At 33.0% G+C, this 14,534-nt stretch overlaps 1 protein-coding gene across 1 annotated transcript; it reads left to right on the top strand.

The window, feature by feature from the left end:
* The first annotated feature begins 579 nt into the window (after positions 1 to 579).
* Positions 580 to 1,332, top strand: LOC132800766 (uncharacterized). Its single transcript, XM_060815034.1, has one exon. It carries the CDS (start codon positions 580 to 582, stop codon positions 1,330 to 1,332), a length of 753 nt encoding a protein of 250 aa, XP_060671017.1.
* Positions 1,333 to 14,534: the final 13,202 nt, after the last annotated feature.

Here is a 14,534-nt window from a genome sequence, read left to right on the forward strand (position 1 = left end):
ATTATAATAAAATTTTACTCTACATTGTTTTTTTGGCAGAAATAATAAAATTTTACTATAATTTAATGAAGACCCAAAATCAATCTTATAAAGACAAATTTATTTAATAAAAAAAATAATAATAACAGTTTATACATTGTACCTTCCCCCCGGGCGAAAATCATAACCTCATCATGGTATGAGGTTAAAAGTATGAGGCTTATTAAATAAAACTTTGTCGGTTGTGATTTTAACAATGGTTTTCTTTTTTTTTTAAGGGTAATTTTGTCAAAACAATGGTTTCCTTTTTTCTTGAAGGATAATTTTGTCAAAACAATGGTTTCCTTTTTTCTTGAAGGATAATTTTGTCAAAACAATGGTTTCCTTTTTTACGCGTGAAAGTAAACCGTCTTATTTTTCATAGTTCCTTGTACATATAATTAACGGTTGGTTTGGTTCAAATATTTTCCGCCTTTTCTTCTTCTTCAATACTTAGTTCTTTCCTTTCTTCTTCATCTCCTCCTGTTCTTCTTCAATTTTTTCTGTTGGATTTTCCAAAAAGTTGGTTTTGCTGCGTTGGATTTAATCAAAATAGTGTGAATGGCGATTAGTGTGGAAGTGTCCCAAAGACGCTCTCTGCCTTGGTCTACAGAGCTGCCTTCGAGTGGAATATTCCTCAACCTCTCTGTGAACCAGACTTTGAGACGAGAGCTTCGAACCACCCCCGGAGGCCTTGTTGTTCAAGTTTCTTCCTACCCTCTTGCTCCCCAACTCCACACGTCTCTCTTCTTGCCCAACCATCTCCTTCGACAACGTCCCATCTTCCGCAACCACATCAATAACTTTCTCTCTCAAGTTTCTGGGTTTCGCCTCCCACACTTCTCCACTGATCGTCTCGCTTCTAATGTCTTAGCCGCGGCTTTGCTGGAGACAGGGCTTTTTTCCTTGGATGCTCAAGTGGATCTAGTTGTTAGATCATCAGAACTGGTCGTTGATCCTGATTTGGTTTCCAACGGTAATATGCCACATGGTGATGATCATCGCAACTTTCAGTTCATTGATGATCAGTTGATAATTGATCAGGCACCCAGCAGATTGCCATCGTCATCGGATTCAACAGGTTCAAGAACTCAGACTCAGACTGTTGATAGATTGAGTATGACTACCCATGAAAAAGTGGTTGCAGAGAATGGTGACAATGGAGAGCTGGGTGGTTGCTGCATCTGCTTGGACAATTTCAGTGCTGGAACTGAGTTAATCCGTTTTGGTTGTAAACATCTTTACCACCAAAACTGCATTGTTAAGTGGCTGGAGAATCAAAATTCCTGTCCTCTGTGCAGGCGTCCATTGTAAAGGATATGTTTAGCTCTGTTTTTGTAATTTGGTTTGAGTTTTTTACTGTATATGCTCAAGATGTTGATAGATTATTATATAATAATTGTATGTTGGTTATAAGATTCATTACTTTCTTTGAATCGAATGCAAGAATATGATTTTGTCAAATTTCTATTCTCAAGAAAGAAAATTTATATGCATTTATAATCTATATTTACATAGTTCAAACACTGATAGGGATCAAAAAGGAAAGAAAACTGAAAAATCAAACAACTACGGTCAATCTGCATCTGGGAGGAAATTTTTAGATTCTGAGTTTTGTACGCTACTGATATGTCATTTTATTTTATTTTTTTTCCTAATGAAACTTTACAATTTTCTGAATTCTGTTCATGACACTGCAACGAGAAGAACAAAATAGCTTAAAAATTTTGGATATTTGAATGAGAGGAGATAGATGCAAAAATTCATGAACAATATAATTATTGATAACTGAAATTGCAACTAAACCAACCCCAATATATAGAGAACTCAAATTTATTACCGAACTCAAATTTATTACTTAACATAGTAAAAGAAGTGAAATTTGCCTATGCTTTGAAAACCCCAATATGTTGAGAACTCAAATTTATCACTTAAACATAGTAAAAGAAGTTAAACCTGCCTATGCTTTATATTTTTCCCACTATAATCTAATATCTTAGCATAATATGGAAAGCAATCGAAGCTCAGGTTTCAGCTTGTCAGATTAGGAATTTTTTGTTGTCGACTAAGCACCCCTGGTCTAGACCAAAACCAGGATCAACAAAATTGTAAGTCAAACTCAACTGCGAGCAAAGATCAGATTTAGATGGTAATGTGATGATCAATTGATAAAGTATTAGCTTCATACCCTGATTTAATTAATCTGCTAGTACATGTCTTTGAGGAAACCCAATAGCACTATTCCCAACTTATGCGTGATCTTCCCCTGGTATGATGATCCGGATGAAAACTACTGACTAACCCCTGGTGTAATTTGACATGCCCTTCCTCGTGCTGCATAACAATTGAACAGGCCAATAACCAATAAGACAATGTGGACACAAGTCTTTCTCTAGGTTATTGCAGCTATTATACTCTATTGTAGGTTTAACAAAGCAAAAGTTCAAAAGGAATATGTGAACCTAGTTTAGTCTATATGAACTGGCGAGAAGAACATAAATAAAGAGAATATGAGAAATAAATGAGAGACAAGAGAGTACTGAATAGAGGGATTTTAAAACAGGACATGTAAAATGCGAAGAATAGAAGAACACAATAAGTTATGAGATGTCCCCAAACCGCAATGGAGCTAACCGTTACACAGCTTCATTCCCCTGCAAAGCTGCAATATATGCAAGTGATATATTTCATTGAAATTATTTTGACTAAATATGGGATCTGATAAAAAAAAAAAAAAGGGGGATGATGCTCCCTGAGCTATATATTCACCAACTGAATCTGTAACAAATGAAAATAATATGTGCATTAGTGTCAAACATCAATGAATCAGTATCTTGCTTTTGGGAAAATGTTGCATTGAATCTGTCAACGTAGGATTATATAGTTTAAATTCTAAACTATAAGCAACGCATTCATATCATTTAGGGTCTAGCACATGAACTTTAAATAAAATTGAGAATTAAGGATGTTGGGATACACCGTGCACGAAATGCTTGGACATTGAGACAGCAAGTAAGGAGATACATACAAGGACGTCTATGTAATGTCATAAGATGAAAGGCTGGAGCTTTGAAAAAAAAAAAAGAAAGGAAAATCAAGATGTGAGGACAAGGCTTCTTGAGGGCTGAAATATACTTTACACCATCTAATGCTGAAACAGGATAAACCTCTGTCACTAAGTAAGATGGAGATTATTCCTAGGCTATCTATGGACTTGAACAACAATGATGAGAAATTGATATGCAGAATAACTTTACTCTTGACTGCTAAGTCTCTTGTGTGTGTCTTTCATTCTTTAAACTTTTTGTTTTAAAGCCAAAGCATTAATTAGAGACTTAAAAATTTTCTCACTTCACCTTAACATTCTAAATGCTTTTTATATTATCATTTCTCTGGTAATACATTTGAGTAACCAGTTTTCAAACTAGAGTTGAATTTAGAAAGTTATTGAAGCGTGAATGTAATTTTATATGCTAACATGCTAAATAAGAACATTTTCCATATCAATATGTAAGGTACATAATGTGCTTAACAAAAATTCTAATTGGAATTATGAGGGACAAGTAGAAAAATTTATAAATCCATTTATTATGCAAGAAGGAAGTGCAGTTCACATCCATGTTGACGATAATCAATTTTTGTAGAAGAAACATGAACAGTAAGACTCACCTCAAGAATTTTGGCACCAACATCACGTGACGAAAATATCTGGAAGCCACACATAGATTCTTAAGTTATCTTTGAAGGAAAAATGATTAAGAATTATAATCTCAAAAGAATGTTAAGAAAAATACAACTGACATTGATTTAACATCTTGGATTTTCCGCTGTAGTTTTAAAGTAAAGAATTAGAATACAAATACTGCAACAAATCAAGTTAAAGGAAAAATGAAAAGAAACCTCAATAGACAAACATTTTCTATATGTTCATAACTCTATTGGGTCATTAGCCCAGGCATATATAAAACTTCACCCCTCTGGGAATCATCCAGAATGTCCTGATGATTGATAAGGAAATGGAAAAACATAAAATAAGATAAATAGATTGATATATATACATATATAGCGAGAGAGAGAATGTCAGGATCCGTCCATAATTCCTCCCCGGAACCCTAGACAAGCCCTGATCCCAGGGAAATACCACCGAACCTTCCAACGGAAAATCCAGCAGCACCTCCCCTAAGGGTAGGACTAACCAAAATTTACCTGCACTGAAAACACACTTCTATAAACATCCCCTTATTCCTCGCACAATACTACAAATTGATTCCACAAATTTACAACACTTCAAAGAACAGTAAATCAGTGCATAAATAATAACTACACGTCCAATACGGTATACCGAGCATTATACAATAAATGTGGAATTTATACAATGACAGATAAGAAGTAATACAGGATGGAGAGGAAAAAGGGAAGAAATACTTCATGAACTTTCGGCAACGAACTGAGATGTTAGGCTCGCCCCGGACAATCAACGTCTCCAACCTGAACCTAGGGGAACGGAATTTAAAAATGTGAGATGCTAATCATCTCAGTGAGTGACCCTATCTACTGAACACCTTTAATATTAATAATATACCAAATAGAGGGATTTAATTAATCAATACCGAACAATTAAATAAATAAATAAATAAACAATTGAGGTAACAATTTCTCTCAAAACCCTCACTATTCACTCCGTTGGAAATGTTCCCCTTTTAAAACATTTTCACAAAACCCGATATTCGTACTTCCCGAAAACCAAGGGACCAAATAATTTAATAAACAACTAATAAATAAATAAATACCCCAAATATAAATAAACTGCAATAAATTATAATAAATAATTTTGTACTCTTTGGGGTTTGAAATTTCTATCCGAAAAATTTGTACTTAACGCACAACACCATATACCAATGATGCCCTCCGATACCCAGCGTCCTGAACACCGACTGGCAGGGAGATTAAAAAGAGAAACTTGCAAATGGCACTTCGGCGTCCCGACAGTACCGCTGCTGAAACCATCATCCCGGTCAAGGAGGGGGGCGGCTGTATGCACTATATAAGACTTGCCTGCCCACGGTCCAATGGCAACTCACGGGAGAAATAATAATACATGCGCGCTGAACCATATATACATATACCAGAACACCAATACTGTGTGAATGCGTCTAAAATAATTATTAAACCAACCGTACCATTTTCCAAAATTTCCGTGGGAAATATACCAAATTTTCACACTTACCATCCCACATATTTTTATGCAACAAACCGGTACGAAAACATCGATAACGGATAAAAATAATTTTCCTCGCAACACGCGGTTCAACAAATAATATACCACGGGCATAATTATGAAAATTAAACCACCAATTTGAACAAATAATTTTCTTAAAATATTCCAACCAATTATGCCCAAAAATAATATAAAATCCAAACACAAAGAATTACTGAAAATACTTGCTCATGTGTAATAAATACCATTTAATCACAATAATAAAAATTCGGGATTTCTTAATAACCCAAAATTCCATTTAGCACCAATGGGTAAATATATATAAAATAATATTTTTCCCGATTATATTTAAAGTACACCACATGAGCATAACTGCAGATATCAAATTACACCACATAAATATAATTAATTGCCCAAAACAGTTTTCAAGGTGGGTCACTCACCTGGAGCACGCAATTAAACCATGATCCACCGTGGAATCAATTCCACGACTCACCGGTGCTCCTAGAACACAATTCACACACAGTCAAATAAATTAATATTTTATTCAGGTAAATAATACTCGGTACCCGAGGGGTCAAACACAAACGTTATCCAAAATTGACAAATTATATGTCTATGGAAAGTTATTGAGATGAGAATCACATTACCGACCTCCATCGACCCCAATTCAGCCGGAGGTGGCCGGAATTTGGCCGGAAAGTTTCGGCCGAATTTAAACTTGAGGGATCTCTCAAACGGTGGGGATTTTGGGCAATCTAACCCCGGAAATGGACTCAGAGGGGTCGAAAATGGTGGAATAGAGGTATGGGTCGGGATGGGTCGGTCGGAAACGGTGAGAATCGCCGGAAAAACTTAACCGGCCGCCGCCGACTTCACCGGCCCAATCTGGGCGCGTCCGACGGCGAGTGGTCGGGAAAATTAGAGGCTGAGGTCGCGGGGAGTTGAGATTCACCGGTGGCCGGCGCATGTGGCCATCCGGCAACTGAAATCCGGCCAAAAGGCCGGTCAAAGAGAGCAGGGGAGAGAGTCAAAGGAGAGAGAGAGAGAGAGAGTCCTTGCTGTGTGTTTCTTGTCTTTGTCGGGCTCGGGGAAGAAGAAGGGAAGAAAAGAAAAAGAAAAGAGAAGAAGGTGTTTTCCCACGTGGGGAAAAGAAAAGAAAAAAGAAAAAGAAAAAGAAAAGAAAATAAAATAAAAGAAAATAAAATAAAATAAAAATAATTAAATAATTAAATAATATTATTACACAAAATAATAATAAAATAATATGATATTATACATGGTTGACATATGGCACCTCACTATGGTGACACATGGTCACACTTATTTAGTCACACGTGGCACATCATTACGCGTTTAAAAATAATATTAAAATAACACAGTATTTAAAAAACTCTACAGGTCCATAACTTTCAAATCACATGTCCAAATCGGACGTGCCGCTAGTCTACGGACTCGTATCAACGAGCAATTCATAACCATGTATGAGTCAACGCTCAACTTTGCATGAATAAAAAGTCAACTCTGGCACCCCTTGGACAGTTTGGACCTCAACTTGTTTTGCTCATAACTTTCAAACCGTAGCTCCGTTTTCAACGTGCTACTAGTTTACGAACTCGTGCCAACGTGTACTTCGTAACGGTACCTCAGTCAACCTAGAATTCCAATCGGGTCAAAAAGTCCCCTTCGGTCAACGGTCAACAGTCAACCTCGGTCAACGTGCAAAAATTTCGACATGGTTCGGGACGGGGTGTTACAGAGAGAGAGAGATAGTAATATTATTTTCACAATTTTTTATGTATCATATCAAAAATCAGACAAAGATATGGGATTTCACAAGTCTAAAACTCTTACCTTCACCATTGCTTACTCATGAGAAATTTAGCTGCTGCAATGGTTGCCTTTTTGGCATCTTCAATATTTAATACTGTTCCAAACTGCAGAGTATTTAGCAGCTTCAGAAATAGACACACAAAACAATTTAAAGGAAAATATAATCGAAACAAATTCATTCCACCTTTTATAGTTGTTAAAAAAAAAAAAAAAAAAAAGAGAGAAACGCTTGGATTTTGAGCTTCTCATAGGATGCATATTCCTATGTTTTGTAACCAAATTGGATACCTGAATGTATTTTGGATACCTGAATGTATTCACCATGACCACTCCTAATGAACTAAATATATCAAAGGTCCTGTCAGAAATAGATGCACTTCGTCCAGAACATTAAGCTCTTCCTCATGAACATGTTATCTTTTATGACTTCAATAACTGAACAAGATGGCTCTTTCTCATGATCACACGTTATTTTGCGTTCATATGGCAGTTTTACATGGATAAAGTTTGGTTCGTTCTTGGGCTAAACACCTTGCCTCAGAGGCCGCAAAAATAAAAATAAACCCCAATCGATGCAAACTTGTAGGAATAGTTTCTCCTCACAAGGCCCAAAAAATAAAAAAATTTCCAACTTCCACAAGTGCAAGAAAAATGGTGAGAATTCAAAGTCTGATACAATTTGTATTAAACAATCCAAAACTCATTTCATTGTCAAAAATCATTTCAACAAAGTTCTGCCTCTAGTCTATAATTTAAGACTGAAAGAAGTTTCTCAATTTCATTTCAGAAAAAAAAAATCCAAATAAATTAATTAATATGTTAAATAACTCACAAGCGAGACGCTACTACTAACTAATTGCGGCTTGAGCAGCTTCCATGGCCATCTCTGTGCTGCACAAAAACGAAATCGAGAGTAAGCCACAATGTAAAACCCCTTAGATTCCCGAGTTAACTTGGAGAAGAAATTCAACCCCACCAAATGATACTGAAATTGCCCAACTGGGTCTGTCTGAAAATAAGAATACAATGCAGGATAAATGCAAGCTTCTATGGAGGTTTTCTCGAAATTTCGAAATTGATCCCAAGGGAGAAGAGATCAGAGAGTAGTACATGCCTATTGATACGAAGGCAAGCAATGACTTCGGAGGTGGTGATGGACCAAGCACGTGAGACGACACGTGCTGTTGGTTCGGGCTTCCGGTTTTAAGCAAGAAGGCCCGCCAAACTAGACCTGGCAATTTGGGTCATGACACGGCGACACGATTCAAAAACGACACGAAATAAATGGGTTTGGGTTTATTATAAATGGATTCGGATCATAATCGGGTCAACCCGTTTAACATGCTTATTAATCTTGTCATTTTCGGGTTAACTTGTTTAACTCGAAATTGAACCGTTACGACCCATTTATTAAACGTGTCAGTTTCAACCCGACGCGATTATACACCTATTATAACCCATTTAAATTTAATTTTAAATTAATATTTTATCACTAAGATAATATTCAATAACTAAAAAATATTATAAATTAAAAATTTTATAAAAATAATTTTCTATTACTAATTTTTTAAAAACAAATAATACATCTTTAATAAAACAAAAACATAAAAATAAAAATAAAATAAAATTTTTTTTCGAGTTAATAGGTTAATTTTCGGGTTAACGGGTTAATAAGTTAGTTTTCGGGTTAATAGATCAATTTCATGTTAACGGGTTAATAGGTCAACATGACCTGTTAAAATAATCGTGTTAAACGGGTCGTGTCGTGTTGACCTGTTTATAAATAGGTCGGGTTAGTATTTTAGGTACCTGACACGATTAATAAATGGGTCGTGTTCGGGTTAGGCATTTTTGACACGATTATTAAACAGGTTGACACGAACACGACCCACGAACTCGAATTGCCAGGTCTACGCCAAACTACAATCTATTGTACGCGCCACTCCATTTGGGGAGTGGGAACGGCTTAACCGTGCTCTTTGTAGAACGGCTTAATCCATGCAAGAATTATCGTCTCCATGTATCCAAATAATTTTACTTGCTTCAAACTTCTTTATTTTTGAAATGCTATTAAAGTTGCATTTTAATTACAAATTTCACCCTGAATTGAGGGTTTTTTTTAAATTTTTTTTTTTTAATTTTAAATATTGGAACGAAGGATTTGAACTTAGATGATCATTTTAAAAAATAATTACTTTTATGACTGAATCATTCCTGCATAAGCACATTGAATTAAAAGTTCAAATACTTGTTAAAAAATAAATAAAATTCCCAATGTTTATAACTATATTAAGATAAAGAAAGAAAATCATATGATTATACTGAGGTAAATGAAATACATCAATCTATGTTAATGCAAAAGTTACATACAAAAGCTTTTTAAGGTATAGCTTGCAACAAATGGAAAAAAATTGCATATCAATAAACTACAAGTAAAAATAATAATAATAAATAAACTACAAGTAAAACTTTTATAAAAATTAAATATTTCATAACAGTTATTCATATTTTCTTACTTATAATATATTTTCATACCATCTCATATTTTCTTTTTACTAAAAATTATATGTAGAATATTTTCAAAACAATAACCCCCACATAACTCAAAAATAGTAAATAATTTCTCAGTTTGTGTACCATCTGGTATGGTCGATAGTAGTAAACAATGTGGGAAGGAGTAAGGACCCTTCTCACCTCCTACGAGTCGTCCGGTGGAAAAGACTTTCTGAATGGAGTAAAAGAACTTAAGATCGTCGATCTCCAAGTATAGTTATTCTATTGTTATGTCCCAAAAATTTCACAAAGTCTAAACCAAAATAACAGATAAAATAAAATAAAAGTGGTTGTAGTAATTTTATTTTTTTGAAATAAATATAACATATAAAGCTGTTTTTTTTTTAATTAAAACCAAAACCAATTTTATTAAGGGAGGAGACTATAAAAAAAATTGGAGTAGAGTCTCCCTTATTAGATTGGTCTTGGGAAATTAAGGAAAAAAAAAAAACTAATCAGATTTCTTTTCTTATTTTAAAATTTTCATTTTGAGAATCGCCATATGACTATCAATTTCTTGTCACTACCCACTTTATTTCATCAAATTAATATTATAACAAAATTTTATTTTTCTTTTTTAGAAATAACCAAATTTTACTATAATTTAAATGCAAATCCAAAACTAATCTTATAAAACAGATAATTAAAAAAAAATGATAACCTGATTCTATATATTGTATATTTTTAATAACCAGAATTTTTTCCTTTTTTTTTTTTTTTAAGTTGTTGTTTGAAAGCCATAACCTCATATTATATATTGTAGTTTTAGGAAAGGAAAATTTAAAGAAATATTATTTTAAATTCTTTTAATTTAAAGAATATATTAAAAAAATGATTATTAATAATGTTAAAAATATGAGGTTTATTGCCCCCCTCAAAAAAAAGAAAAAAGAAAGGAGTTTATTAGTTAAAAAATAAATAAAAAATTTGTCCGTTGCGAATTTTCATTTAATTTGAAGGTTAATTATGCCAGAAAAAAAGGGCACTCTTTTTCCGCGTGTAAAAGCAAACCGCATTAGTCGTCTTGGGTTGCTTATATATATCATTATTCATTGTAACGGTCGGTTCCATTCAAATATTTTCTGTCTTTTCATCTTCATCTTTGCTACTTCTTCTTCATCTTCTCTTCAGTTATTGTTCAATTTTTGTGTTAATTAGATTTTCTGAAAGCTTGATTTTTGGGTTGGATTTTCTGAAAAGTGAAAGCTTGATTGTTGTGTGTTAGATTTAATAGCGAGAGTGAAAGGCGATTAAGCTGTCCGCTGTCTTCGTCAACAGAGCTTCCTTTCAATGGAGGACTCCTCAACGTCTCTCTGAACCACACTCTCAGACGAGACCTTCGAACCCATGAAGGCCTTGTTGTTCCAATTTCTTCATACCCTCTTGCTCCCCAACTACACACGTCTCTCATCTTGCCCAACCATCTCCTTCAACACCCTCCCTTCTGCTACATCTGCATTCACAACTGTCTCTCTCAAGCTTCTGGGTTTCCCCTCCTACACTCCATCACTGATCATCTCGCTTCCCATGTCTTGGCCGCCTCTTTGGTGCAGACGGGGCCGTTTTACTTGAATGCTAAAGTGGATCTAGTTCTTGGATCATCAGAACTAGTCGTTGATCATCATTTGACTTCAAACGGTAACATACCACATGGTGATGATCATCAGAACTTTCACTTCATTGATGATCAGTTGATAATTGATCGGACGACTAGGATATTACCATCGTCATCTGGTTCAACGGGTTCAAGAGCTCGCACTTGAGCCGTTGATAGATTAAGGAGGACTACCCATGAAAGAGTGGTTGCAGAGAATGAAGAGCTGGGTGGTTGCAGCTCTACTTGGAGGAATTCAATGCTGGAACTGAGTTGCTCCATTTTGGTTGTAAACATCTTTACCATCAAAACTGCATTGCTAAGTGGCTAGAAAATCAAAATTCCTGCCCTCTGTGTAGGCATCCATTGTAGAGGATCTGTTTAATTCTGTTTTGGAATTTGGTTTTAGTTTGTTACTGTATAGTTCAAGATGTTGATAGATTATTACATCAAACAGGCCAGAATAATCCAAGAATTTTGATAGATTACTGTACAGTTTGTTACTGTAAGGTTTTAGTTTGGTTCAACAATTGCAAATTGCTTACAAGATTATTACAGTCTTACTTTGAATCGAATCCAAGAATATGATTTTGTCAAATTTCTATTCTCAAGTAAAACAATTTATATGTACTTATAATCTGTTTTACATGGTTAAAACATTGGTACGCATCAAACTCCTATGGTCAATATGCAGCAGGGAGGAAATTTTCTAATACTGAGTTTTGCACTATAATGATATTTCATCCTTTTCAATGAAATTCTACAATCTTCTAAGTTGGTTCATGAACTTGCAAAGAGAAGAACAAAATAATAAACTTTGAATATTTGAATGGGAGGAGAAGATGCAAAAATTCATGAAAAATATAAATATTGATAGTTGAAATTGCAACTAAACCAACCCCAATATATTGAGAAAAATTTATCACTTAAACATAGTATCAGAAGTGGAACCTGCCTATGCTTTATTAATTAAACATAGTATCAAAAGTGTATAACCACTATATTTTTTTTGGGAATATCTACTTTATTTGCTATATTAATCCCTAACTTTTCACTTTTATATTTATTTATTAATTTTTCCTTTCGAAACTATTTTTCAATAAATTTGATATTTTTAATGAAAGTTTTCTTTACAAAAATAATAATAACAATAATAGTAAAAATAAATAAACAAACAGGAGCATAACATATAATTAATATTGTATTTTCTTATCGATAGTTTATACATCTTTTTAGTTAAGCTTTCCAGTTTCTTTAGTTGATGTTTTTGTAAATTATAAAAAAAATTAATATTTACCTAGAAGAAAAGTTTCTTTTAACCAACAGCTTAAATGTATGCATATTAGAACATTTCTAATGGTTTTATTTATTAAAGATTATTTGGGAAAGGATGTCGAAGGTATTGATACTTGAGTGATATAGTGCCTCAATAAACAATGTCTATTTTAAAATTATTCTTCATTAGGTCCTATTTAGAATTTTAAATAAAATGAGTTAATATGTTATGAGAGAGAGAGAGAGGAAATAGAAGAGACTATGAATTGATAAGGATAGAGGAGAAAGAAAGAGATTATATTATGACCCATACTGTTTAACAGACCTTTTACAAGAGCATCTCTAATGAAATGTCCATTGATTCTGTCTATCTAAAAAAATCTTTGTTACATCAGATTGATAGACAACCTTTTAGGAAAAAAAGAAAAAAAAAAAAAAAAAATTTCCAACGGTACTTACAAAATGTCTGTTAAAGTGAGGTGACGTAAAGAAAATAAAAAAATAGAAGCTATCTAACAAATCTTTCATAAGTAAAGGGTTTGTTAGATAGTGTACGTCATAAATTAGCCTTTTCTCTCTTTTCTCTCCTCATCAATTCACAACCTCTTCTCTTTTCTCTCTCCTCTCCTAACATGCCAGTTTATGTCATTTAAAATTCTAAATATGATCAATTGGAGAAATAATTTAAATAGACATTATCTGTTGATAAATGCTATACCATCTGAGTTTCAAAACCTTCCAAATCTTTTGCCACATAAATTTCAATAAATAGAAACATTGGGAATGCTTTAAGTAGGAGATCTATTAGATATCTTCTATTATTTCTGATGCTATCTTAGCTTGATAGAAGTCTTGCATAGTATCATTAAAAAATGTTTTTTTAAATGACTATTTGTTAGTTTGATGTAACAAAGCTTTCTTTTAGATAGATACACCTAATGAATGGATCATTGAAGATGCACTTACATTTTTGTCTCTAACCTATACACAAGATATATTGTATCTAATTAAAAAAGTTCAAAATTTTAATTATTATTTTTAGATAACAATGCATTGCTATCTTTATTTATTTTTAAGTTTATGTGATATTTCTCATAAATATAGTATGGTATATGGTTTATGATATTTCTTTATTTATTTTTTATGATAATTATCATGATTAATTAATAAAAATGTAACTACTTGATACATTTGTTTCTGTCATTTATTTTCTCAATTACTTTCTTATGTTTTTTGTTTTAATTTTTGTATTTCTTGTTTATTATATGAAACATTTGTTCATTAAATGTACTTGGTTTAAAATAAAAATGTAAATATACATAAAATAATAAGTAAGCACTAAAAATTTTTGGACTAGAAATCCTATTTAATAGGGGAGAAGAAATATGATGGGGAAAAAATAAATAGATTAAATCTAACTTTTAACCTTGAGCATAAAATTGTCTATTAAAGAATTAAAAAAAGATAAAACTAAAATTAAAAACGAATGGATGTTAAATGCTATGGTAGGAACTTTCTTGCTTGTGGCAATAACTTTTACGCTTAAAATAGTTTTCTATTTTTAGAAAACAAAATACAGTTCTTTAAAGCATTTATAGATATTTTATCGTTGTTTTCTTGCAACAGCTTTTGAAAACAAAAAAGAAGATGAAACAAAAATTAGAAAAAAACATTTATTTATTTTCTCTTGTTTTAAACAATTTTAACACAAAAAAAAAGTCTTCCAAACTAGCAATTTGGTATCAGTCAATGGGATCCAAATCCAGGATCATCCAAATGAGACCATGGAATGTATCTCTCCATATTTCTTCTAAAAATAATTTCAAACAATATCAAAACTTCATCTTTTAGTCTTTTTTACCTAAAATGATACAATAGTGACATTAATAGAAATCCATTCTAATTAAGTACACTTTACCAAAAAAATAACCAATAATAAGCATGAATATAAGCTGTAATATTGAAATACTCAACACTTATCAATCAACTTGCATGTGAGTTTTGGACATGGATTTTGCATACTCTTTGTAATTGAAGATGGAA

The sequence above is a fragment of the Ziziphus jujuba genome, chromosome 2, assembly GCF_031755915.1.
Source record: "Ziziphus jujuba cultivar Dongzao chromosome 2, ASM3175591v1".
Lineage (NCBI taxonomy): Eukaryota > Viridiplantae > Streptophyta > Magnoliopsida > Rosales > Rhamnaceae > Ziziphus > Ziziphus jujuba.